At 38.6% G+C, this 27,829-nt stretch overlaps 1 protein-coding gene across 4 annotated transcripts in view; it reads right to left on the reverse strand.

Moving 5' to 3' along the window:
• Positions 1–27,829, reverse strand: part of LOC139743032 (protein kinase C and casein kinase substrate in neurons protein 1-like) — an 87,598-nt gene that overhangs the window by 22,977 nt on the left and 36,792 nt on the right. For all 4 annotated transcript variants that reach the window (XM_071653541.1, XM_071653539.1, XM_071653538.1 and 1 more), the window contains exons 3-7: positions 9,185–9,387; positions 7,450–7,587; positions 4,394–4,620; positions 3,406–3,526; positions 2,656–2,801 (exon numbers count right to left, since the gene is read on the reverse strand). In XM_071653541.1, the coding sequence (XP_071509642.1) occupies positions 2,656–2,801; positions 3,406–3,526; positions 4,394–4,620; positions 7,450–7,587; positions 9,185–9,387 (835 nt within the window). The remainder of the gene's footprint in view (positions 1–2,655; positions 2,802–3,405; positions 3,527–4,393; positions 4,621–7,449; positions 7,588–9,184; positions 9,388–27,829) is intronic.

The raw sequence follows: 27,829 nt of genomic DNA on the forward strand, positions 1-27,829 counted from the left end.
TCCCTCACCAGTCTTCCTCATCTCTTCTGAAAACACTTCACAACATGGGAGTCACAAGGAAATGTTTTTCCCGTCAGCAGGTTGGGATTAGCAATCAACAGCCTGGGTTGCCGGTTCGCAAACGGCAGTCGCAACCATCACTTCCCGTCACATTGGGATGCAGGGACTATTCCCCCCCCCCCTCCCCCCCATCCATTTGAATTTCTCCAGTCGGCGCTAAGCCGGTCCAATTACTCCCAGAGCTTTCACCAGCGGAATTAAAGTCTTACACTAATTGGTTAGATGCAGACGTCCTTATTATGGGGGCCCCAACAACAGCTGTGAAGGCAAATAAGGGCCTTAGAACTCCACCTTGAAGTTATAGTTCTGATAGCAGGGAAATGTTCCCCTACTCGGTGTTCTCTTTATATATCTATATATTTATATATTTATATATTCATATATTCATATATTTATATATTTATATATTTATATATTTATATATTTATATATTTATATATTTATATATTTATATATTTATATATTTATATATTTATATATTTATATATTTATATATTTACATATTCATACATTTATATATTCATATATCTATATACTTATATATTTGTATATTATATATTTATATATTTATATATTTACATATTCATATATTTATATCTGAAGTCATAGACCTGGTAGAGTACATATTCACTTTATTATCATGATATTAACTAACCATTAAAATCATTATTACTGTAACTACTATCATTAACAAATACTACGTATATCATTGTCATTATTGCATTTACAATTCTGATCATAATATTAATTCCCATTCACAATAATATTATCATCTTTATTATTTTTCATCACTTTTATTATTATCATCATTCATACCAATAGCATCATTGATAGTGTCATCATTGCAATAATGAAGAAAATCATTTCTATAACTAACATCACAAAATATATTCTCCCAACAATAAATTGACAGACCGATTTATAGCCAAAGCTTCTACTCTACAGCAAATACAGAAACTTGAGGCTCAGTGGTTCAGACCATGGACACTCAATCATGAGGTCGCAGGTTCAAATCCCCTGGCAGCAGCAGTTTTGCCCTTAGGCAGGGCACTTCACCCCCCTTGCCTAGTCCTTTTGAGGAGACATAAAGCTGTTGGTTGTGTAGTGCTTTCTTGTTAGCATTAAAGTGCTTATTTGGGGGCCATGTTAAATAAATCCAAACATAAGAACGATAAAAAATTGCAAGCTCTGAACAGAACAGCAGACTGCCGAAGATCAGCTCACTGTTTTTACCCACTCAATGGCTCAGTCATAGAATCATGCACCTGCATTCAAAACTAGGCAAGGAGCTCTGGGAAACCAAGGATTGGTCCCATTATGCTGCAGTTTAATCATCTTTTCATCATCAAATTGGCAACTCAGAATTTACAGACATCTCCTTTGTTGGAGAAAGACTAGATGGGACTGATTACACTCATTAATCAGCAGAAAATCAAAACAAATGAATGATGAAAATCTGCCGATTTCAGAGAGGAATATTAACTTAAATCTTTGAAAAGAGTGTATCCACTTTAAGCATTAGTTATGGAGTGAGCAATTTAGAGGCTTTTGATAATTATGCAACCCTCAAAAAAAGAAGATGTATACTCAAAATGGGGTTCAAATGAAAGGGAAGCATTCTTCTACCTTATGAAATACTAACAAAGAAGAGTTAAAATTATACAAACAGATACAGCTCCAAACTGCATGCATAAAGTTTCAGGGACTTGACTGGCTGATGTTAGACTCAAGTGCTTTTAACCTGCATTTAGCATTTCAAACATGGCAGGGAGCTCTGGGAATTCAGGGATTTTACCTTAAACCTGTAAAGCTACCCCGCCTCAATTTGTGCTTAAAAGCAAAGTGTTTTGGGACAAAGCGAAAACAAGCAACATTTCAACTTTCATAATGTTTCAGACCTTTGCATTGTCTCATTGAGGGGATGGGGTGAAATAGTTTCACTCTGTCACACAAATTATCATTCAGGTTCTATATGTAAACTCAACCAGTATAAACAGCAAAAGCATTAATAGCATAGCCTGAGCATGACAAACCTCCAGTACAATTACCTCATTTTTTTTAGGGAGGAGGGGAGGGGGAGGGGAGGGGAGGGGTGTGGTCTTTTTCACTTTTGTGTGTGTTTGCATATTTCATGTGAATTTTATTTGATAATTCCAGAGCAGCAGCAAAGAGTGGTATGTACAATTTGTACGATCAAGATGAGTAGATTAATGGTCTTGAGTTCTATCTCCATGACATGGACCTGGATGACAAAGAACTGCATTTTTTTCAAAGTCCCGAGAAAAAGGAGCCATTCGGCAGGAGACAAACAGACAAATAAGAGGACAGCGAAGCAGACAAACAAACAAAAGAAAACAAATTAAGCCTGAACCACGAATGATTTTGAATGTCCCAAAGACAGGGAAACCTAAGCAAGCCTCCAAAGAGAAACAAAGACTAAAGAGAGACAAACATACAGAAAGACAAACAGTAAAAGCATAAAGATGACAGAGTGAGTCAAACAGAGCTGATATTTTATCAACATTACGAAAATCACAACGTTCATTCTCCTTCTTCTTCTTTTTTACCATAAATCCAGAGATATCAATTTCTCACCTGTCGCCAAGTCCTTGATCGTTGTCCTGGTTCGAGTAGTCCGATGTGGACCGGTATGTGTGGATGGCCACGTTCTCGCCTCCGGATCCGCCAACATTGCCCTTCGACTTCTTGGTGCTTATAGCATGCATCTCATCTGTGTACTCCTACAAGAGTGATCACGAGAAATGAGCACATGGAGAAAGGAAGGGGGGGGGGCATGGGGAGGGAGTGAGGAGTGAGTAGTTTTAACTTCAAGCGAAAGTGCCCTCATTAGCTGAACACTGCAAATAAATGGTCATCTTGTCATGAAATCACATGGCTATTAAGATCATTCCAAAGGAGCATCAACACTTTCAAAAAGGAACAAAACAAGACAAACTCCCAAAATATGCGTGCACAAAGAATGTTTCTATTGAGATATTGCTCATCATATATTTTGCAATAAGTTTGACCTTTACATCCCAGTTTTGGGCCAATACTTACTATAACTTTTATTACCATCGTCATCATCATCATAATCTACCTCTTATCTTATTAATTCCACATCATGAAAAGGAAAACAAATCATTCGAGGACTGTGTTATTTTCTGTGAACGTTTTGGACAACAGTAGGTAATACATTTTTACATCTAAATTCTGTGCTAAGGTGGGTCATACTCCCAGTTTACACCTACAAATCCTTGGACTCTCATCTACAATGCTGCATCACGTGTTACCACGGAAACTGGAAGACAGTTTACTTCAAACACCTCATCCCGGAGATCTTACCACGAATGCTGGCCAGTTCATGGACATGCCCGTGCCATTGTTGTTCTTCCACCACTTGAGGTCCTTGTCGGCGTCGGCGTTTTGCAGCGAATTGTGGAAATCGGTGTATACCTGGGCAAAGCTGTTCCGGAGTTGCGACGGGACAAAACGACAGTGACAGAGAAATCGTAAGGCAAAAGCAGATTGGCCTCTATTGCCTCTCTGATACAGGCTGAAATACATCATGCCCAAAGAGTTAACTCGGTATATCCATTTCATTCCTTTTATTACTTTCCTCTCCCTTACAGAGTGCCATAGAGAGGGGCTGAAACCCAGGCAGATTAAAAAACACACTGACGCGCATCATCAAAATTTGAAGAGTTTCATTGCAAAATGAGCTAAGTGCCATTTTTAAACATTTAGTGTGTTCATCATCAGATAGAGCAAAACAAAACCTTTCCGGTGACACCTCACTTGTAACATAACAAGGAATATTCTAGAAGTTATGATTAAAAATATCCCATATTTTCTTATCATTTTCTGTTTTTTTAGCAGCTTTAAGCACAAATATCTCAACCTAACAAGAATGGAGTTAGCTCATTTTGCCATAAAACTCTTCATTTGCGACAATAAGCCCACCATGCAGCATATGTATGGGATACATAGTAAGCTGCTCAGGCAACTAGATGGGGACGTATGTCACAGAGTCACCATGAATAGCCCAACAGCTGGAACTACAAGATACAGTCAACCTTGCTTAAGCTAACCTTGAATAAGTTAAATAATCACCCTAAGTCTACGGGCTTTTCAAGTCCTCTTCTCTTTATATTCTACTGATTTTAATTCAAATTTTCTCCAAGTTGAAGCTATTTCTTCAGTCCAAATAGATTTGACTTAGACAAGTTGACTTATATATATAATGAGCAAAAAAAAAATAAAGGGAGAACAAACAAAAAAGTTTTCAGGGCCCGTCTCTGAATTGGGCCCCCCGGGGGCGTCCCGTCCCTACCTTGGGTTGACGGAGAGATCGAGGACACGGTGCGTGGCGAGCAGCGTCTCTTTGAAGAACTCCAGCCGCTTGCGCTCGAAGGCCTGCGTCTTGTCAAACTGGACCTTCATGTCCTCCATGTAGCGTGGGTTGTAGGTCGTGATGTCATCCAGCGCCTTCTCGTACTTATCCTTCAGCTTGCTGCTCTCCTGCCGACACTTGTCCACCTTTTCGTGTAGCTTCTTCGCCTAGATATATGTTTGGGTTGTTTTTTTTTTTTTGAAGATGAGCAAATGTTAACAAGTTCAACAACAACAACAACAACAACAACAAAGCTGTATCAGGGCGATTACCACTAGATAAATACTGGTTGGGGGTCAAGGGCAATTAACCCCTGGGCAATTACCCTGGACCCTTCCCCTGGCCCTAATCCTAATCCTAATTCTGAACCTAATCCTAGCCCTAACCCAAACTCCTAACCCTAAACACAACCTTAACCCTAATCTTTACTCTAACCTTACCACTAACCAGAATTTAGCGGGGGGGGGGGGGGGGGGGGGGGGGTAATTGCCCTGATACGCTGGTTGGTGATAGGGTTAGAGTTAAGATTAGGTTTGGGGTTTAGTTTTAGGTTTGGGCTAGGTTTAGGTTCTGGATTTAGGATTAGGGTGAGGGTCGGGGAAAGGGTCTGGGGTAATTGCCATGGGGGTAATTGCCCTAGACCTCCCCCCTCCCCCCAACCCCCCAAAAAAGAAAAAAAGAATGCTAAAGTGATCTTGGGCACAGGTACCGTCCGATCAGTTGTGAGACTAATGTCATTATATTTCATGTCATAATGTTGTATGACACAATCACATTATGACAAGACTTACGTGTTGACACCAGTAACACATGATTGCTCTATTATGGCAAAAGATGATATTACCGAGCACAACTTCCACATCACAGTAGCTCTTCTCAGTTCACAAGGTCAAAACAAGGTTTCGTTCTCTTTTTAAAGCTACTTTCAATTTCGTAAATTCATGCCACCAAGAATTAACATGGAAATGTAAATCGGAAGCAATTCCAAACATATCAGATAACCATAGAGGCAGTACCGCTCAAATCTATTTTCATTACCAACAATGCAGTAGAGATTGAAATCACATGATTCCTCCATGTTGTTGGTTTTGGCAAGAAAAAACAACATCAATGATTAAAGCAAACACAGAGTTGACGCAAGTTTTGTTTTTTCCCCCACATGTGTGACATGATCACATTTTTGGCACAGTTGAAGCATAATAGATCTTGTATATAGCACACACTCACAAACATACATACATTACCGTTGTATGCAGGCAACAGTAAATGTGGAAATACATACATGTATGTTTTGGTCCTTCCTTTTCATGTTATCTGGCTTGCTTTCAGGAAATTTACCTTGACCTGAATGCTACTTCTTCATGAATATCAAAAACACAAAACAAAACTAAACTAAACTACATTAAACTAAACCCAAAACTGTTTGAAAAACCCCTTGATGAGCATGCAGCTCCTGGTAATGACAAGCAAATTCACATTGAGGGTGCAACATGCACAACCTGTTTGTGAACCAGTTATTCAGGAAACCAGAAGGCAACACATAAGAGTGAGCAAATACGTGGGTGTGACTTCCTTCTTGCACAAGGCCCCATTTACCCTCCTCCCCCACCCCACCCTTTTCCATGAAAGCTGCTGATCCACACCCTGTTCCATTTTAAAGCTCCAATAAAACAGTGAAATCGGATGAACATAATACCAGTAGTGGCTGTTTCATTACAGTGGGACATTGTCTAGAAAGAAAGTTTGGAATTTTAGTTCCACGTGTTTTCATGTAATCAGTAATGTTAGGAGCAGCTACATGTGTAAAAACTGAAGGAAACAATGAGGTCATCCCCTCACATGGTTCCCCTTGAAAGGTATGTATATCTTCACTCAAAAAGGCGCGGTCAGACTGGCAAAAGATCGTGAAGTTTAAGATCGTGACCTTTAAGATCTCAAAGTTTTGCCAGTGTGACCGCAAACTTCCTGCGAAACTTCCCGCGAAACTTCTCGATCCGTTCACGTTCGGTGCCTCCGAAGCGCGAGGCCACTGTCATGACAGATGTGCATTGTTACGTCACAATCACTAGCCATCGGGTGGCATACTCTTGCATGCGCGCGCACCAATGGCCCAAACTTCCCGCTCTTAACTTCTCGATCTTTTGCCAATCTGACCGTGCCTAATTTTCTTTTTCTGACATAAAATCACAAGATAACTTGCCTTCTCTGTATCAAATTGTTGTGCATGATAGTTAAATTTTTTATACCTTTGTATTCTCTCACAATGATTTCTTTATCTCTCATGCGCAAAGTTAGCCATGATAAATGATGAATCAACATGTGTGTTTTCTACAGTGATTTATTGATTTGTACCACGCAGAAACAATAAATGACAATTAAACATGAAATGAAATAATCTACAGTGTACAAAGAAGCAATAATGATGTTGAGAGGGGAAAAGGGGGTATAAAGCTAACTTATCTAGTACCAAAGAAAAGATTTGTACAATATTTTTTGTGTACAGACTAATGAGAGATATGACATCATTGTCTCTTATGATTTGCAAGTGCGGTTGCCACTCATGTGACTTTTGCCTGGAAACATGTGAAAGTTATTCAAAGTATATGAGAATTCCCTGACTTCTTATATCTCATGCCTGATTTTGATGAAATCCCACCATTTCGTTCATCTGGGTCCTGCTTCATAAAACTTGTTAGCAGTAACAATGGCCACATTTCCATGACGAATTTGCATTCAGCCAATCACATGCAAGGATTTCGGTAGCTTGTAACAACTATCGTAACTTGTTATTGATCACAAGTTCTATGAAATGGGGCCCTGGTTGCACTTCATTGATGGGAGTTGACATGAACCTCAGTGTGGTATCGCATTTGACATCTGTACCACCAACCCCCCAACCCCTCCCTCCCTCCTTCCCGTTGTTCGTATAAATGACGAAACCTCCACATCCGCGTCGCCCGTGCGTTTCTACTGACCGACTCCGCCCCTTTCTTTACCTGGTCTGGGGAGATGGAGGAGTCACCGGACAAGGATGCCTCCTGGAGGAGAGCGGTCTTCTCAGCCTTGACCGCCGAGTGGTAAGCCTTCTTGGAGGCCTGGACTTTGGTGACGTACTTTGCCCATGGCTTCTGAGCCTGCGGTGAGATAGAAAAATTAAAGTACAACATAGGATTTGGAAATTCAAGGAAAGCAGAGTGAAATGAAAATGGAGGAAAAGGTAACAGGGCAAACAGCTTCCCTGAAAGAGCAACTTCCTATTCAAACCTTTATCAAACCCAAATACATGGTTTGAGGAAATGCAGTGATATCAGGAGAATACGTACATCAGCAAAGTTTGAGGAGAATTGGATAATCCATTCAAAAGATATGAATTTATAAAATTTCAGTGAGATTTCGCTAGATGAGATGATTACAACACTTTTTAACATGACACATGGAAGATATATCTATTACAGAAAATTTAACATATTTTCACTTTTCTCGCATGATAAAAGAGCACTTGACTTGCCTCTTTCAGAACACAGCGGGAAAAGTCAGTAGCAACTTCAGGGAGTAGGTACTTTTCATGAAGAAATAACATTTTGTGGTATTTTTAGAATATTTTCTTTGCATCGCTTTCCTTGCATGACATCACAGACTGAAGTAATCTATTCATCCAGCAAATGCCCGCACCAAAACTTTAAAGATGCACAATTTTTCAACAGTGTCCGAGTTCCCTCCATTCTTTCACTGATATGTTCTACTTTAATCCACATGCCTGTATGCTTTAGGTTTCATGCCCCTTTACCGCACACCTTTGATACAATATATTGAGTCTCAAGTAAATGGATGACATGGATAATACACAGTTTCACTCTTGAAACAGGTACATTGTATACACGGCTTTATAGTAAGTATCAATCAAGCTTTGCTTGTGCAATGAACACTTTGTTGGCCAGACTCTGTAGTTCTCAATTGTAGAGTTCGTTCAACCCTTTCTGTCCTGGTTGGGGTAAACAGTGCCACCCCCCCCCCCCCTCCCTTCTTTCCTTCAGTCATTTATCTATCAACGAATTTAGAAATTTATTCAATTATCTATCTATTATTCATATACTTATTTCTCTTTTAATTATAAAATTCAATGCATTCAGCACAGAAAATATCATTACAGCTTGGGGCATTTTATACACTGCAGCAATGAATACTAAAACAAATGATAATGACATAAGCATGAAATATCTAGATGCAGGGAAAAAACTAACTATTCAAAATGGATTAGTGATTTTTTTTTTTATAAAATGAATAAATCATTTCCTCATATAAGAAAAGTCCTTCCAGCTCTCTCCAGGGGTGTTTGTAATGATAAGAATTTGAATTAATGTGTGCTAATACCTAAAATGTGACATCGAACATGGATTACTTTTAATTACTTTTTGGTATTCCATAGGATATATAAAAAAAAATTCAAACGAAAATTACATACACATTTGTCTACGATGAAAACACTACATTATTCTTGAAGTGCCAGTCAATTTATCTACAACTGATAGTTGCTATAAACCATCATTTGACGACAAAGACTGATTTGTAGCGGCAGAGCCATGTCAGACAGTCCATATAATCCAAAAATAAAGTTCAATCATCCTACCATTTCCTTGGTATCTAACAGTTGGTTATTTTCACTTGGAATTATGCACATGATGACAAGTATTGGAAGCACTGTCTGCTGCATCCGTGCGTTTCCATGGTTACCTTCTTGAATCCCTCCTCGGCGTCGAACGTCTCCTTGAAGCCGCTCATCATCTTCTTGTGGTAGTTCTCCTTCTGCCAGTTCTTGATGCTGGCGATGACCTCTGACCCCAGCTTGGAGTCGATCTCGGTGTGGAGCTCGGCCCGCCTGTCCGCCTCCGTGAGTACTGCTTTCCACGCTGACTTGGTTGTGCCATATTCCGCCCCTGCAGCGTAGCAACAGCATAAAAGAAACACAACAAAGGTTAGGAAACTCCATTAGCATGGCTACACTTTAATATACATATGACAATGACCTTTGACATGTGCCAGTGTCATGCTGATTTCAACTGCTAGTTTGCTAACAACTCCAGCGCCTTATAAAATACAAAATGGGAACAACATCCATGTACATTTTAGGGTCCACTCTTTGATACCATAAACACAAATTGGCTTCTGTCAATGAGCTTTATACCTCTTATCATAAAATCCTTACCTATTTGACAAAACAAGAGCATATATATATGAAATACACACACACACACACACACACCCCTATATTAAAGGCCCATAACTATTTGCACAATATACGTGTGATGTCATCAAACACATTTTCACTGGGTATCTTGTGAAGTGAATCTCCCATAGTGTTTGAGACCATCCTCTTTCTGTCGATGACATCATCAGTTCCCCGTGGCCTGTTGGTTTCTGTATACTCACTGGTTCTTAAAAGTAGCCCCACCTATTGTAACTAATGATGTGCAGCACCAACCTACAGTGCAACCAATCTATCAATGAATGACTCTATCAAGTCTGTTTGTTGTTTCGACATTGTGTGACAATTATTTCACCAGTGCTTCCCTTGTTCAATAAAATATTGATGGAAATTAAATTAAAGAAAACACTCCTCAAATTCCCTCAAAAGATGATAACATCTTCACAGTTTGCCATCACCATTTTGCAAAGGACATGCACGAGTCTACCTTTCAAGGGAGTTATTACAAATGAGAGCACAAATAAACAATGACACATAAGAGAGAAAAACAAATGTTGGAACCGCTCCATATCAGTCAAAGCCACAAAATATGCATTCCCGTAGGAGTCTAATGCGATTGCCGTCTTGGTCTTGTGACCAAGACCTTGCACTTGCAAAGAACTTCTTGTTTACATCGTAAAACATACTGTTTTGAAATCCTGAAGACACCCCCACCCCTAAACAGAACAGTAATTATTCTTTCATTACGGTCCTCACAATGTATCTCCTCAAGGATAATACCCCAGACATTCTCCCACATATTTAAGATTGGTGAAATGCAATAGCAACATAACAAGGTTACGACTACTTAAACGATTAAAAATCATCTGGCATGCACGACTAGCATTGCATGTAATGAGCACCGAATGTAATTTGCCGTTGACCAACAGCTAATTTGGCCAATGACAATCAGATTTCTTGCAAAGTACATTGGCTGTCTTCACAAAGAAAATGTTGACCTTGTTTTTGTTATGTTGTTGCAGTTGTCCTCTTTTGACTGTTTGTATCACGCAAAAGGGCTCAACTCCCCCAATCAGGAATATACATGCACACACACACAAATGTTCCATGTTACAAAACAGAGAATGTCTTCTGAGAGGATGGCACAGCGTTTGCTGAAGGCCCTAGCCACACTCACACGCATCCCAAATTAGCGGTTTGTGAAAATCAATGTTTGCAAATCTGATACGATGCGAAAACTATCAATTTGGTGTGTGGACACATACAAAAACACAAAAAATTACTACAGTTGCCATCCATAGCAATGTGAAAATCATTCCCACTTGATTTCTGTGAAAAATCTACAAAATGTACATCATCGGGATAGCACCCTGCTCCTTGTAAAGAATGGAATGAAGTGGGATCTTTTGAGTGAGGATCTCCACTGAACGTTCCATCCTAGAGATGGAGTGTTGTTGTCTCTTTACTTGAGGGGAGGGCACGATTTCACCCAGCATTGCTCTGCTAGACTCAATGGGGATAAAACCCAAGGTATTTGATTGCGAGGCAGACGCACTATCGACTGAGCCACATCATCCGCCCTTCTAAGGGACTGTCGCTGAATTACACCTGATTTATTCTTCAATGTATCTTTGTGACAGTAGATACTGTACACAGTCAGAGTTAAGGGAGGGGGGGGGGGGGTTGTGTGTGATATTTACGGACTGCCAGTGCCATATGCAGGTGCTACATAAGTACTTGCCCGATTGCCTGGGGCAAGTGAAAAATCAAGCCCCAATTGGGAAAGCAAATAGATTTGAAGCCACCTATTTTTAAACTTATTTCTCCCAACTTACCCACAAAGTAGACCATGCAGAAGAATATGGCTGTTTGATGATGCAACACACTTTATATCTCATTTCAGCAACTTTCCAACACTTTCATGAAGAAGCCCAAATGCAATGCAACGGCAAGACTTGATCGGACCAACTACAGTGTATACTCCATTGTGTTTAAGCATGCAAATCAATGTGTGCTGTTTATTCAAATGATTGTGATTTATTAAGCCCTTGCCTTACTCATGATTTTCTATTTTATTTCCTGAATAAATTTTGGACTTTCTTTTCGGGCAAGTAGAATTAATATTCTGGCAAGTGTTTTGCAGCAAATTTGAAAATCTGCTTGCCCGATTGGGCAAGTGGTAAAATAAAGTTCTGTAGCAACCTGCCATACATGTACAGCAAATCTATAACTTGGTAAGTCTGGTTAAATTACACATGTCCTGCATTCAAGGAAAGGGGTGCTACCATTGAGCTTTGGTGTTTGAATACTACAATCATGAAGTCTACAACAACCTTTTACCATCTTAATTTTCAACTCTCATGGTTTATCCACAGGCCTTCACTGGGTACATTGTATAAAATATGTCTACATGTACTGAGTTTATCGGTCAAATTGACCTCAGTGATAATTTCTTCAGGATGCAATTGATACAGACTGTACAAAGAAAGACTGAACGAAGGGAGACTGAATACTGTATAAACAGACTTTTCCCTGGGCATGAAATTATTGCAAATTTCACAAGGAGTCAAGATTCACTATAAGTAGAATGTGTGCAGAAGTTTTTGTCTACTAAAAGCATTGAATGCCAGTGCAATGCTGCACACTGTACAAGTACCGGTACTCATACCAGTACCCGTATTATTGTAGTGCATGTTTGTTTGCTTGTTTGCTTGGTTCTTTTTAACTACATGTTTAGTACTGTACATTCAATTTTGCTCTGTGTTTTACAGTGTATATCGACCAGCAGTATGTATGTGTGTAAAAAATCTTCGTATCATGAGACAAGACATTTTCATGACATGACATTTTTTTGTGTAGATTGGGGCCGACGGCCTCTTTTGTGGCATGAAATTTTCGCAAATTGCCACTGGCATTTAATGCATATAGTGAAGACAAGAACTTTAGCATGCATTGAATTTTTAGTTTTTCAGTATCATTAGTATGCATACAGGTAGTATACTCATAATTTGTACACGGTTGGCAATTCATACAAGTTTCATGCTGTGGTAAAGGCTGTTGGCTCCAATGCATAAAGGTTTTATGTCACAAATGTTTCTAGTCTCATGGTACCTATGTAAATACAGTGTAGCTGCCAGTGGCAACAGCTGAGTTGAGGTGGAGTAAAGTGTGGAAAGAGAGAGAGAAATAAAATGTCTCACTTCTGTAGATGCATGATGGGCAAAGTACATTTGTAGGGTCTATTCACCATTTTAGTATTCTTATGTGCCCATAAAAAAAAAAAACAACCAACAACATGAGCTATGCATATTTTGTGAATCTCGGGAATTGAATGCACTAAAATGAACTCTAGAAGCGACACTCGGCAGCACCCTGTGGGTTTAATTTTAAAGGTTGCATCCATTTCTAAACAAATCATAAAATTGTGCATGGTGCAAGAATGATGTCTCCCTAAATCATGTACATGAAATCTTTAAGTAATACACATCAGTTTTTAAAAATGAAAAGAAAAAGTAACCCCATGTCACCCAAGAATACACTCCCCTTTTGAACCCAGAATAACTGTTGGAATTTTTTCAGGGTATAAAAATGAATTCGCTGTAAATCTATAGAGCATTGTTTTCCCCTCCATCATATCAAAAAAAAAGTTTCCAGCTTTATAATTCTGAGGAAAGGTTTGCATTATTCATACCAGTTTATCAAAGGAATCTAATTTCCAGGGTTGCACAAGGGGCGACGCAATCTTTATCTAAACCATTCCGAAGGTTTAATTCTCCTATGATGCAATTCTCAGGGCTCCACTCGGGCCTGTGCATCGCATGAATGTATAATGTGTCTTTAAATAAACAGCACATCTGCAGAAATGCACGTTAAGCAAGGACAAATACTCCCTATGCGATGGTACTCACAGTGCTTTGTAAACAGGGCTTGTCTGTCTAATGGTAGAGTGAATATAGAGAAAAGGCTTCAATGAGACCAGAGAAGCCCACAGAATGTAGGACACTTTTTTTTTTCTACCATCACATTCTTTCAACTCCTTTCTCTTTTCTTATTTTTTTTCTTACTCTCTTTTTTTAAAAGAAACCTCCCTATCTTGATCAAATTTGAAACACAATGAAGTGTGGTAGCAGATCAGAACGAGTGTATGTATGATCCATGTGTGTGTGTAAAACGTGTTTATATGTAAAAGTATTTAAAAATATCAACATGCTCCAAGGCCAGTTAATGAGTCTAGAATGGTACATAGCCTACCCACCAGCCCAATAGCCCCAGATGCATAAAACTCACTTTTAGGCAGGTAAAAACAATTGGGTGCTTGCCCTGAAAGTACGAAATGCAGGACACTTGCCTTTAGAATGAGATGCCAATTTGGATGAGGGGGAAAAAAAAATTCTTTGTGTAATGTGCCTTTGAAGTATGATTTGAATTTATATCTCTTCGCCACCTCCTCCATTACTACTGGGAATACACCAATCGCCATGAATTTGAATCATTACTAATACATAATGGGGTGAATTTTATAAGGTCACGACTTTCCACTATAGCAAAATACAGCTAGGAGAGGGTGGGGAGAGGAGGGGTGTCAAAAAGAGGTACCTGTAGTGTAGTGGGGGGGGGGGGGGGGGCAGATGGAAAGGAAAGGGAAAGGTATCCTAAGCAGAGCCATGTAAAAATTATGTAAAACTTTAAGAATTGGGACATTTTCTGTCTTTATGCAATACTTCACAGGCTATTCCATTTTCTACCCAATTCTGCAGTCCAGTCAATGTTGCTTAAAGGTGAATGTTTACCTTTGGGAGCAGTGATTAAAAAAAAAAAAAAAAAAGGTTCAAGATAGCACTCTTGATGCATACAATGTAGGTCAGCTGTCACAAAACATCCTACCATATAAAATTTTTGCAATAAAGTCTATAATATATTTAAAGTAGATATCACTATTTTACTCATTAAACCATAACTGTAGACGGTTTAGTCTGGAAACATTTTTATTATAACTATTGTTCACATTGTTTATATTTAACAATACTTTACATAGATTATACTAGTTCAAATTTTTACATTGGTTGTTTCTATCCCTAACTCACATTTTAGAACTATTTTGAAGCACTAATGTTGAGTTTTTGTTTCATCTGCAAAAGGTAAATTATGCCTTTAAAGGCACAAACTGATGTCTGCTAAATGTAGACCTGATGATTTTTCACCAGATATTCTAGAAAGTGCTATAAAAAGATGGTTAACTGGCAGCCTGAGACAGACTCATTTGTACATCAAATTGTTGCAAAATTCTTGAATTGTTGCAAATGCACTGTATTAAAGGGGGATGCTAGTGTAGCTACATCACCCAAATCCCTATTATACTACTCTTGACAATCTACTTTGTCTGTCCACTCCATCCAGGCATACAATTGTACATGTATCTTGCCTACTGCACCAAGACCAAGCAATAACATATAATTTGAAAAGAAGTGATAACATTACAATGAAACTATGAGGAAAAGTTACACCATGTGTAGGAATTTATTGGCTGACAATCTTGTTATTGATTGACAAGACGCCCTCTCGTTCCAACGAAATCAACACCTCTTTAATTAAAATCATCCCTCCATCGCAACTCTGGTCTAGAGTGACCTCAGGTGCTTGATCACTAATGGTTGTGAAAGTTGCGTTCACATTCATCTGATACTTCACGCTTCCATCCATACAGAGAGAGTTCCTATACAATGTACAACAAAATGCTTGTGCATTGGCAGTCATGGACGTACAAAGTTCTAGATATGGCACAGCAGTTGGAATACTTTCGATGAACTTCAAGCTTTGCTGAAAGTTCTAAATCTTCTGTATATGTAGTTAAACATCAATGTGTATGTAGCATACCTACCTTGTACTTGGCCAGCAAAGGAAATGGGGGGGGGGGGGGGGGGGTCTGGAGAACAAACATTATTCTTCTGTATTCATACAAACAGGTTTACCAGACTCTACAAGATTCTTTTTATATACCACAGAAGACTGCACTGTAGCTTTAATGCTAGCCTTGTGAATAACAAACCAGCCAGCGGTCTGTGTAGGTAGTTCCTGTTTGCGTCTTGCACGCTCCCTATAATATATTTCACCTTTCTCCCCCCCCCCCCCCCACCCACCCTCTAGTACTAAGTACTTGCTTCAACACACTGTATCCATTCCAATACAAGTAGATGCCTGATTCATATCAAACATCATCCTGATTTATGCACAGTGGATCATGATTCTTAAATTCAGTTGGTAGCCTACTGTACATTTGCGCACTTTTTAATCAATTCCATCTGATGGAACTTTGCCTCTGATGAGTGATAATGGCTGTTAGAGAAATTACCGTTTCATTTTCACCCCTCTTTCTCTCTCTTTCTCTCTCTCCCTCTCCATCTAATGCCATCACAATCTCTTTTAAAATTTCTCTTCAACCGGTGATCAAACTATGATTATGCCCAAAATTCTCATTTATTTCTTATTCTCATTTTTTTCTTGACCAGTTTTACATTGTACTGTACCTCCTTACTTACAAATCTATGCACTACACTTCCCATACCTTATAACAGACTAGAATCGTAAGTTACATTTATCTTGTACACATGGCATCCATGCTTAATTTCTATGTGCTGTTGTTGTTGTTATTGTTATTTTTGGATGTCATTGGGTTTGGGCCACGTTGTCTAGTTTCTGAACAAAACGCTTAGTTCACCCTCTATGAATAGACTTGCTCCAATGCATCATTGTAGATTGAGATGTTCCAGACAGTTCAAAATGATAACTAAAAGGAAAAAACAAAAAGATTACCGGATGTGTGATTAGTTGAATTTGGCTAGGGAAATGTACTGTATCAGTAAATAGAATGTACATGTATATCCCACAAATTATGTGATGCTTTCATTTTCGTGAAGTATTTACCAGAGTTTAAACTAATGGCTGTGAAATTAACGAGTCAAAATTTAATGCCTCCCAGGAGACACATAAAATGTATGTCATTACCATGATGGAAAATTGCTTAGTGTGCTTTTCCAGCAGGGATGATAGTATGAAGCAAGATATTTTTGCATCATGAAATTTGTGAAAATTGGAGCCGGCGCAATATTTCACGGCATGATATTTTCGTGAATTGTCACCGGCATTCAATGCATATAGTGTAGACAAGAACTTTTGCAAGCACTTTAATTTTGTGAATCATGGCTGTCGCAAAACTCGCAACATCAAAATGCATGCAAACATTTCTGGTTTTATAGTACTTAGTATATCTCTTTCTGTCCAAGTGGTTCCTGCTTGTAAATGCAACAACTCTCAAAAAATGATCCGTAAGTCCCTATTTGAAAATACTAGTATCATCCTCGGAAAGCACACAAATACAGTATGTGCCAGGTACAGTACTACCACAGATTGTTGATTTAATGTAAGTTTCTAGAGTGCAATTATGAAATTGTGACATCCCCTCTCATCTTGCTATACCATTATTATGCCAACAACAAATTTGTTTGATGTTAAATTCATGCATACACAGAATATACTCTTCATATGATATCCAGCTCAAGATTAAACCTCGTGTAATGCCTCTCCATGGTCAAAATGACAATAATAGAAAAGTAAAATCCCACAAAAATGACAGCTTTCCTTTAAACAAGACATAAAGTAGGAAAATTATGCAAATATAAAGTTTCACTTGTTTTTCCAAAACAGTGGTAGTCACAACCACATGGCAATTAAATGAAGCAACGATACCATCACTTCAAAAGTCCCCTGTATACCTGAGCACAAATAATCTTCATTAGATTTCCTGTTTTTGACATTAAAGGACAAGTTCACCTTGATTCACACGTGAATTGAGAGAATGTAGCAATATAACCCAATGCTACCACGTCTTTAAAGAGCAACTTCACCTTCACATACATATTAAGGACTACAATGTAAGAGAATGCAGCAATATTAGCAGAACATATCAGTGAAAGTTTGAGGAAAATCAATCTGTTCAAAAGTTATGAATTTTAAAGTTTCTGTGCTGCCCTCACTGGATTAGAAGACTACTATCACAAGCTTGTGATGTCACATGTGTAGAATGATATAAAGTACACAGAAAATTTCACATAAATTTTCACTTTTCTCGCATAATGAAAGAGCACTTGACTTGCCTCTTTCAGAAGGCAGGAGGATTGATATTACCTTGACATGCATCAGTGACAAGTTGGGGAAATATGTACTTTTTCAAAAAAAAATAAAAATTTTGTGAAATTCTCTGTATTATTTTCTTTATATTGTTCAACACACGTGACATCATATACTGTAGTAGTCTTCTCATCCAGCCACCAGTGACTTGCACAGAAGCTTTAAAAATTCATAACTTTTGAACGGAATTTTTGATTTTCCTCAAACTTTCACCGATGTATTCTGCTGTTCAATGTTGCATTCATGCGATCCACATGTATATGATATGAAGGTGAACTTGTTCTTTAAAGATCACTCAATACCCTTCGGTAATACACCTTGAAGCTACTTTCGATCAGATCATTGTAATAGCCTTGTGATGATGACTTTTGAGGGGGAATCCTGAGGGTGAGACCCTGCAATGGGAAGGCTGGCCCGACTTGGGTATTAAAGTTTGGTATTAAATCCCTGAAATGATTTGTGTACGTGTACAGCTTTACACACAGTGCACGTGCCGCTGAAGAATCTTGACTGTGAGTGAAACGTTACCGTTGAGCATACTCTTTGGTGATGTATTCGCTGATGGGCAATTATATTCTGGCAGGCCTGTACTAGTCATTATTTTTAAATGTACCTTGGAATCAGCAAATGAAGATTGACCTTCTCTCCCCACACTACTGAGTCATTTAACAAAAAAAAAACAAACAAATAAACAAAAAACCTTATCATGTATACATGCAAGTGTACAAGCCAATGGGAGAGGTGGGAGTGGATGATGTCACCACCTAATCTACATCTAATTTGCATGCAGTTCGACATACTATTCAAGTTAGGTAAAAACACAAGCTCTACATTTTTTCATGTCTGGTGTAATTGGGTACAACTTGTATGGCACCAAAGTTACATGTTCTTGATTTTTTTTAAATCATGGCTATTTGCAATCAAAACATTGAATAATCAGAGTTTATTTACATCTGTGAAGGGCAATTTGTCAATCAGTTGCAATAAAAACAACTCAGTTGCAATAAAAACAACTCAGTGCAAGAGTCATTAATTTGAATTTGTACCACTGTTTCCTTGATATCAATTTCTCCATCAATCACAGTGAAGTCTGAACACAGAGCTGCATTCTTCTTTCAATGGAAGTATGATTTCTCTTCTACTTTCTCCCCAATGTTCACTGCGTTATGATATCAATAAAATATTCTTTAGATATTCCTCCTACGTCTGTTCAACCTCTAGACTTTTATGTCTAGTTGTGATACTGACATGACAATGGATGATGGCCTGGCAGACCTGAAATGAATACATATCATATGAGGATACTGCCTGACTATTGTACTAAAGCTATACGTGTTCAAAGCCAAGACATTTATTTGCTTTGCATATGAAGACAAGGTGACATTCATCTCTACTAACTTTCTCTCTTTTTTTGAAAGAAGAAATCCACTCTAAAATTGTATCAATTTCATAAGAGAGAGAAAAAATCCCTGCAGAACAGTGCAAAAATGATCAAAAACAGATAAGAAAAGAGGAAGTTATGACATTTTGAATTTTCAAAATTTTTTGGAAAATACATCTTAACCAGTCATAATGAATTTTCAAATCAGCAAGTTGATGATGTCATGCTCTCACATTATTCTAATTCATAAGAACTGGTCAAGATCTGTTTTCCAAAGAAATGTGAAATTTCAAAATTTCATGTCTTTTTTGTTTCTTATCTGATTTTTGGAATGTTCTGTAGGATTTTTTTTTCTTATTCTTGTAGAGTTTATTTATTTTTGGGGTGGATTTCCTCTAAGATATACAATAACATGAATTATACATGTAAGCTCCAATAGAGTAATGTTGTTCCCTAAAATAAACCTTAAATTCTTTTGAATTTTTCTCATAAAATGAATCATAACAATACAAGATCCTTTAAGGGACAAGTTCACCTTCATTAACATAAACATTGAAAGAATGCAGCAATATTAGTAGAACACATCAGTGAAAGTTTAAGGAAAATTGGACAATCGATGCAAAAGTTATGAATTTTTAAAACTTTTGTGTTGGAACCGCTGGATGAGGAGACTACTAAGGCTCATGATGTCATATGAGTACAACAGTATAAAGAAAATGTAAATATTTTTGCATAATAAAAGAGCACTTGACTTGCCTCTTTCTAAAGGCAATGGGAATAATATTACCCATAACATATAGTCTAGCAGCCAGAAAGGGTCCCCGTGCACCCCCCTTAAAACAAAATTCTACGATATGTTCGGAGATCGTCAGAACCTGTATTTTCCGAATCCGGTTGTCGCCAGCGGAAAAAAAGGTTGCGCGCGCGTCTAATTTGCATATTTCTAAGATGGGCGCCGCCCGTTGCTAGGAGACGGATTATTTTTGAATAACTTTAGTTAGGAATAACAAATTACCATAAAAATGGTATCATTTTGAAGAGAATTAAATTTCCTACAAGCTGATACCCCATTTGATGGGATAGATAAATCTTGTCATGAAATATTAAGGAAGGAATTATGTTTTTTAGCATTTTTCTAAAAAGATAGGGAATTTGGTTATAATGTTCTTTTCCATACATTTAATATGCATTTACGAATAACATTTGAATTTTCCTATAATTATCCCCAAAACATAGCTATTATCATGTGAAAACGGCTTTCCAATACATCAATTCCTTTAAAAGTTACACGACATTAAAGGGGATATGGTTCAATAGGTTTTACAGCAATATTGAAGGGTTACAATGTCTCCGCGCGCAATTGCGTAGGTTCTGTATGTGGGGTTTGTTGTAGATCACTGCTATCTATTGATCAAATCTCATCGAAATCGGCGAAGAAAGAAAGAAAAATTACACTTTCTATTCCTTATATGAAATACAAATGTTTTTTTTTTTCTATTCTGTGTTACCAAACTCAATCCATTCAGCTTCCCATATGAACAGTTTCTTGTCTTTTTGGATTCCCTCCAAGAACGTGAAATTAATCACAACTTATCTGATATTAAAAAGTTAAAGAAAATAAATTACGTGACAGTTTCCTCTTATTGTAAGATTAAAGTGAAAAAAAAAGAAGAATCTTATGCTAAAAGCCCTAAGAAATAAAGAACTTGTTAAATGGCCTTTCAGAGTTTAAAATGAAACATGGCTATCTTATTTTTTCATAACAAAATGAAGGGAAGTATCTGTGTAGTTCATGTCGGCCCATACTGGGTTACATCATAAATTCTTCAGAAATGGTCCCCGTGCACCCCCCCCAGAAAAAAATCTACGATAGGTCAAAGGTCAAAGATCAAGTGAAATACATGCTCTCCTATTCATCCAATTAAACCTAGGTCAAGGAAGGTGACCATTCAACACATTTGTGACAAACATGCCATTATAATATTTTGCCAATTTTGTGAAAATGTAATCACACATTGTCCACATGTACTATAGACCTATTAGGAGAATCATGCATTATGGCGGAGGCATACCAGTCGTCATAGCAACATTTCTAGTTTAATATTACAACGAAGATTACGACTACTATTAGCAGTTGGTAATTAAGTGGTGTACGAAGACTAACTCAAACAATACATCATTATTTGAGTGGCTATAATGTACAATTGATAAAAACCCAATAAATCTGTTTTTTTTTTTCAGGTTATACAGTGCGTATCAAAAAAAGGTAATCCAACTTTGGCGGGCTACTACTTTACAATTGTCAGCTATGGAGAGCTCAATGTTTTAATTCTAATGATATCACAAACCATCGAAAGCTATGCTGCCGGCTGAAAGCAATAACAAATTTACTTCTTGTATATTATAGAAAGAAAGGCCACGCAAAAGTAACAAGATTAATGCTCTGTTACTGGGAATTTGAAAACAATAATGACATTGTTTCCATTCCTGTTGTGTCGTTGGTTGTTGGCGTGTTTCCTTTCAAAGAGTGAAAGTAGTAGTAGGTTAATAGATGTCGGCGTTAAAGCTTGTACAATATAACAATATTGGTCACAGTTTATTATTCCGAAGGTTCATTTTTTCCCCCAAAGGTTCATTATTCCGGAGATTCGTCATGATATAGATAAACGGGCCCAAATTAGTTATTGCTGAAAGCAATAACAAATTTACTTCTTGTATATTATAGAAAGAAAGGCCACGCGAAAGCAACAAGATTAAATGCCCTGTTACTGGGAATTTGAAAACGATAATGACATTGTTTCCATTCCTGTTGTGTCGTTGGTTGTTGGCGTGTTTCCTTTCAAAGAGTGAAAGTAGTAATATAGTAGGTTAATAGATGTCGGCGTTAAAGCTTGTACAATATAACAATAGTAGTTATAGTTTATTATTCCGAAGGTTCATTTTTTCCCCCAAAGGTTCGTTATTCCGGAGGTTCGTCATGATATAGATAAACGGGCCCCAATTTGTTATTGCTGAAAGCAATAACAAATTTACTTCTTGTATATCATAGAAAGAAAGGCCACGCGAAAGCAACAAGATTAAATGCCCTGTTACTGGGAATTTGAAAACGATAATGACATTGTTTCCATTCAAAATTCAAAATGGTCACCTTCCTTGACCTAGGTCTAATTGGATGAATAGGAGAGCATGTATTTGGGAATTTTAGGACTTTAACTTGACTTTGGCCCTTTCATAAGTTTATGCATTAAGTAATTTTCAAGGTATGGAGAAAAAGTGCAATTTTTGTATTGAGTAGAAAAATTGTTACCATTTTCATCTGGCCTTTGACCCTGAAATTCATAAGAGAATCACTGTCAGGCAGAACATGCATAAATATGTACTAAGTTTCAAGATACCATAAGCCACTTCCGAGACATGGAGGAAGAAGCAAGTTCAGCACTTTCTCTTGATCCTTGATCTTTGACCTTTTTGGCAAAAAAAAAAAGAAATTGCCAGAGAATCTCTATTTTGGGTTATAACATTGTACATGCATACACCAAGTTTAAGTCCTGCTGGCATTGCATAAATATGAGGGAAATAGTAAAATTTTGAAGTGTTGCCCTTGACCTTTGACCCCATGAACCCCAAATTCCCTAGATAATCACTTCCAGTCAGTACATGCATAATATATACTATGTTCCATGAAGATCTCTCTCTCTAGTCACGTAGCATACAAATATGCAGGTGTGGTTCGGATGAGAGAACGCCATTGTCTGCGGTCAGCGGCAGCTCTGGTAGCCTCTGTAATGCTTGCTCCAGTCACCTGTTTGATGTCATCAAGCCAGCTTGCTGCGGGTCTTCCTCTTTTACCTTTTCCCTCAACCATTCCCTGGATGATTGTTTTCTGCAGGCAGTGATGTCTGGTAGCATGGCCAAAATATGTCAATTTTCTGGCCACAATATCAGCCCGTAGTTTCTTTTCCACTCCAAGCTCCTCTAGCACCCATGTATTTGTTCTTCTTTCTCTCCATGGTATCCTCAGTATCCTATGATAGCACCACATCTCAAACGAATCCAGTCTCTTCTTGTCTGCTGACTTCATTGTCCAGGATTCTGAGCCATATGATGCCACGGCAAAGGCTGTAGATCTTAGTAGCCGGACCTTGAGGGAGGAAGGGAGTTTACTTTTCCAGAGCTTTGTCATACTTTGTACCACATTCCGGGCCATTGCTAGTCTTCGTTTAATCTCCTGGGAGCAGTCCCCTTTGGTGTTTATGATGGAACCCAGGAACTCGAAGCTTTCCACCTCTTCAATGGCATCACCATCTAGAGAAAAGACACCATCTGCAAAACTCCGTTCTCCATCTACAACCATGATCTTAGTCTTTCCAGTATGCAGCATTAGCCCCCTCTCTTCACTTGCTATTTTTACTGCTCTGAGTAGATCCATCAATTCTCTTCTGTTGTTGCAAACCAGGGTGGTGTCATCCGCATACCTGAGATTTGTTACCCGTTGGCCACCTATTGTCACTCCACCAAGGAAATCTCCCAGGGCATCTCTCATAATCCGTTCAGCATAGATGTTGAAAAGCTGGGGCGATAGTATGCATCCCTGTCTGACACCTCTACCAATCTTGAACCATTCTGTGTCACCTCTGCTTGTTCGTACTGTAGACTCTTGATCTTTATATAGCTTGCTAATGAGCTTCACTATATGGCTAGGAAAACCCATTTCTCTCATAGTGTTCCATAATTTTGCATGACAGACACAATCAAAGGCTTTGCTGTAATCTATAAAGCACAGGTAGAGTGGTACAGAGTGTCCTCGGCAATTCTCAATGATGTTTCTGATGTTGATGATATGGTCTCTCGTGCCTCTTCCTGCTCTAAAACCAGCCTGCTCTTCAGATATCTCATTTTCCATCTGCCGTTTCATTCTGTTGTTGATGATCTTGAGTAGTATTTTGCTGGCATGGCTTATCAAACTAATGGTGCGATGGTTTGAGCACTCCTTTACATTTCCTTTTTTAGGTATCGGGATAAAGACCGCTCTTCCCCAGTCCTCGGGCCATTCTACATTCCTCCAGATTCTGTCACATAGTTTCCACGTGATGTTTATGCCTTCCTCACCAGAGGCTTTCCATAACTCGCCTGGGATATCATCCCAGCCTGGTGATTTCCCGTTCCTAATTTCTCTCATTGCTTGGCGCACTTCCTCCAATAACGGGGGTGGTTCTAACTCTTGTTCCCCTAGGTTGCTGTTGGCAGAGTATGCCTGGGTCTTCTGCTCGTAGAGCTCCTTGCAGTACTAGGCCCATCTGTTCTTTATGTCTGTGCCCTCTGTTAAGGTGGTACCATTTCTGTCATTGATGACATCTGACCTTGCTGATGTTTTTTGAGTGATTTCTTTGACCAGAGCATACACCCTCTTAGAATCACTCCCTGCTCTTTCTATCTCCTCACATTTTCTCTCAACGAAGGCACGTTGATCAGCTCTAACTGCTTTTGACACTTCTTTGTGTTGTCTTCGCCACTCAGCCATATCCCCTCTCTTCCTCGCATCCTGTCTCTTGTCAGCAAGTCAGTTCTAATGTTGTTCTGGATAACCATGGTTGCTTCTTCTTCTTCTTCTTTGGGATGATCTCCTTAACTGTGCTTAACACTGCTTCTTTCATTCCTTCCCACAGTTCATTGGGAGACAGCTCTTCATCATCAATCTGAAGAAGTGCCTGAAATCTATTGCTCACACTAACAGTGTACTGTTCCGGTATGTTGTCTACATCAAACCTTAATGGTGGTGTCTCTTTCTTCTTTACTTTGAGCTTTAGTTTCAGCTGTGCAACCAGAAGCTGGTGGTCACTCTCACAGTCTGCACCTGGTCTTGTCCGAACACTGAGCAGTGAAGAGCGCCATCTTCTTTTAACGAGAATATAGTCAATCCGGTTTCTTACATTGTCCCCGGGGCTCTTCCATGTCCATAGTCTTCGGGGGTGCTGCTGGAAGAAAGTGTTTCCAACAATCAGGTCATTAGCTTGGCAGAAATCTTCCAAACTATCTCCACGTTCATTTCTTTCTCCCAATCCATATTTTCCGACGATCTTAGACTTGGTCACTGATTTGCCAATTTTTGCATTCCAGTCTCCCATTATCACAAGAACATCTTTGTTCGGAATCTTGTCAAGAGTATCTTGGAGCTGATCATAAGTCTTCCATGGCTTCATCAGATGCAGTAGATGTTGGCGCATAGACCTGGATGACGGAGATGTTAAATGGGTGACCTTCCAGTCTGAGAGTAATAATTCTTTTGCTTATTGGGTTGAAACCCAAGAAAGACTTAGCCGAGTTTTTGTCCAGGATGAAGCCTACTCTGTGTTCCCTCTTTCCGCCGTCTTTGCCTGAATACACAACTGCGTAGCCATCTTCGGTAGTGAAACGACCTTGGTTGAGCCACCAAGTCTCTGAAATACCAAGCACACTGATATTTTGTTCTCCCATTCGGGTTATGATGATCTCCATCTTGTCAGCATTCATTCCTTGAACATTCCATGTCCCTATAATTCTAGGTTTTCTCAGGTTTGTGCTGCTCCTTTCATGCACAGGATTATCGGCAGTATATTCTGCGTCCTTACAGCTGTGCCTAGTCGGTGCAACACGCTCCTCTTCCCCAGTAGCCATTGACGCATCATCTGGCCTGCGGGTCCCACCATCAGATGCCGGTTTTCCACAATGTTTACGAACTCTCATAAGAACTATCGTGGCCAAGAAAATGCAGTGGGTGGCCGGGTCCTTCTGCATTGCTGGATGGCCATCGTTGACTCTCCAGAGTCGATGCCCTTAAGATAGATCTTGTTTCTAGTTCCACCAGGGTGTCCAGCCACCCTCCTCACCATTCTCCAGTTGGAGACTGGTGGGTTTGCCGGTTTAGTCGCCGACAATCCGACCCTGAAACAGGTTGTACTGGGCTACAGGGTACCAGTAGCAGATCATCCTGACCTGACATGAAGATACCTTGAACAATATCCAAGATACAGAGAAAAAAAGTAAAATTTTAACATTTTCACTTGACCTTTTCACATTTGACCTTAACCTTATGACCCCAAACTTTTACCAGTGAATTTTAATTGGGTAATACCTGTATACACTAAGTTTCAAGAAAATATCTTTAGGCATTGCAGAGATATGAGGGAAATAGTGAAATTTTAAGCATTTGACCTCGACCTTTTGACTTTTGACCTTGAGCATGTGCACCCAAAAGTTGATAGGCAGAATTTCACCCCCAATACACATACATGCCAAATTTCAGGTTGTTGTTGTTTTTTTTTTTTTTTTTTTGTTACGCTGTCCACAAAATTCATTACGGACGGAGAGAAGGACGGACGGAAGGACGGACAACCCGAAAACATAATGCCTCCGGCACCACTTCTTGGCGGAGGCATACAAAAGAATCTAGATTACATAGGTGAAGTAATCTTGGAAGATATGTAAATATTGATATGTACGGTATTGAAACTGTCGTGTTGATTATCCTTATGGTACGTTACCACTCTCGTGGAATTCACTAAGCTGGGTCCACTTTCTCGATTCGCCCGAAATCGTGGTCTTACTCGCGGACTAATCGTGCTGATCATCAGATAATCAAACCTTGATGTCTGTCAAAGACATTGTGTTGATCGTAGTAATTTTTCGAACAGTCCAATAATTCTTCTACGATCAACACGATTACCACCATAGACCTCAAGATGTGATAAGCCATGATAAGATCACCACGGTCACTCGTAGACTAAGAATCGATTTGTGGTAGATAGTATACATGTATTAGCATATCGAGACTCGCGACAATGGCAACCTAGTGAAAGTGTTTAACGTGCAATGTCAATAATCTTTTGGGTATCGATCATGCACATTTGTAGTTACTCTATCTAAAAAGGACCGGCGGACGAGTAGGGCATGGATATCTGAAAACATTGGATGGTGTATTTAACTCATGCATGAGTTGTTATTCCAGCGGAACTTACATGCGCTCTATAAAGTGGATTGCACGTCAGATGCGCCTATAGCAGATACACTTCAAATCATTTTAGCAAATTTATCTAATTATAATAGATGTCTAATTTCTGTGGAAAACATGAAAATATTGTATTCGTTGTGGTTAAACATTTACACTCTGAATATGTCTAATGTTTAACACATTAGTCATACACAAACATCCTTGAACACAAACACACACAACACAAAAGTATACAAACCTGCATAAATATAAACGTGATTGATATATATATATATATATATATATATATATATATATCTATTTGTATATATATATATATATTTATATATTTATATATAGATATAGATATATTATATATACATAGTTATAGTATATACATGCACACATACATACATACACGCATGCATGGTTAATGTTCCCTCAAACATTTCCCTCATGTTTTATAGATCCATGGTCTACTTAACCATAACATTTTTTTTCTCTCTCTCTCATTTTTGTATAATATTGATTATTAGTCACTCCTAACGGATTTAACAACCAAGTTTACGTTGTATTGCATTTAAATCAACCCATGTGATAAAGTTAAGTGCATGAAATCATTTTTTATAAAAAAAACAGAAT

Source organism: Diadema antillarum, unplaced genomic scaffold (genome assembly GCF_040938485.1).
Source record: "Diadema antillarum isolate AM-2024a unplaced genomic scaffold, OU_Dant_1.0 seq00001042_RagTag, whole genome shotgun sequence".
NCBI lineage: Eukaryota > Metazoa > Echinodermata > Echinoidea > Diadematoida > Diadematidae > Diadema > Diadema antillarum.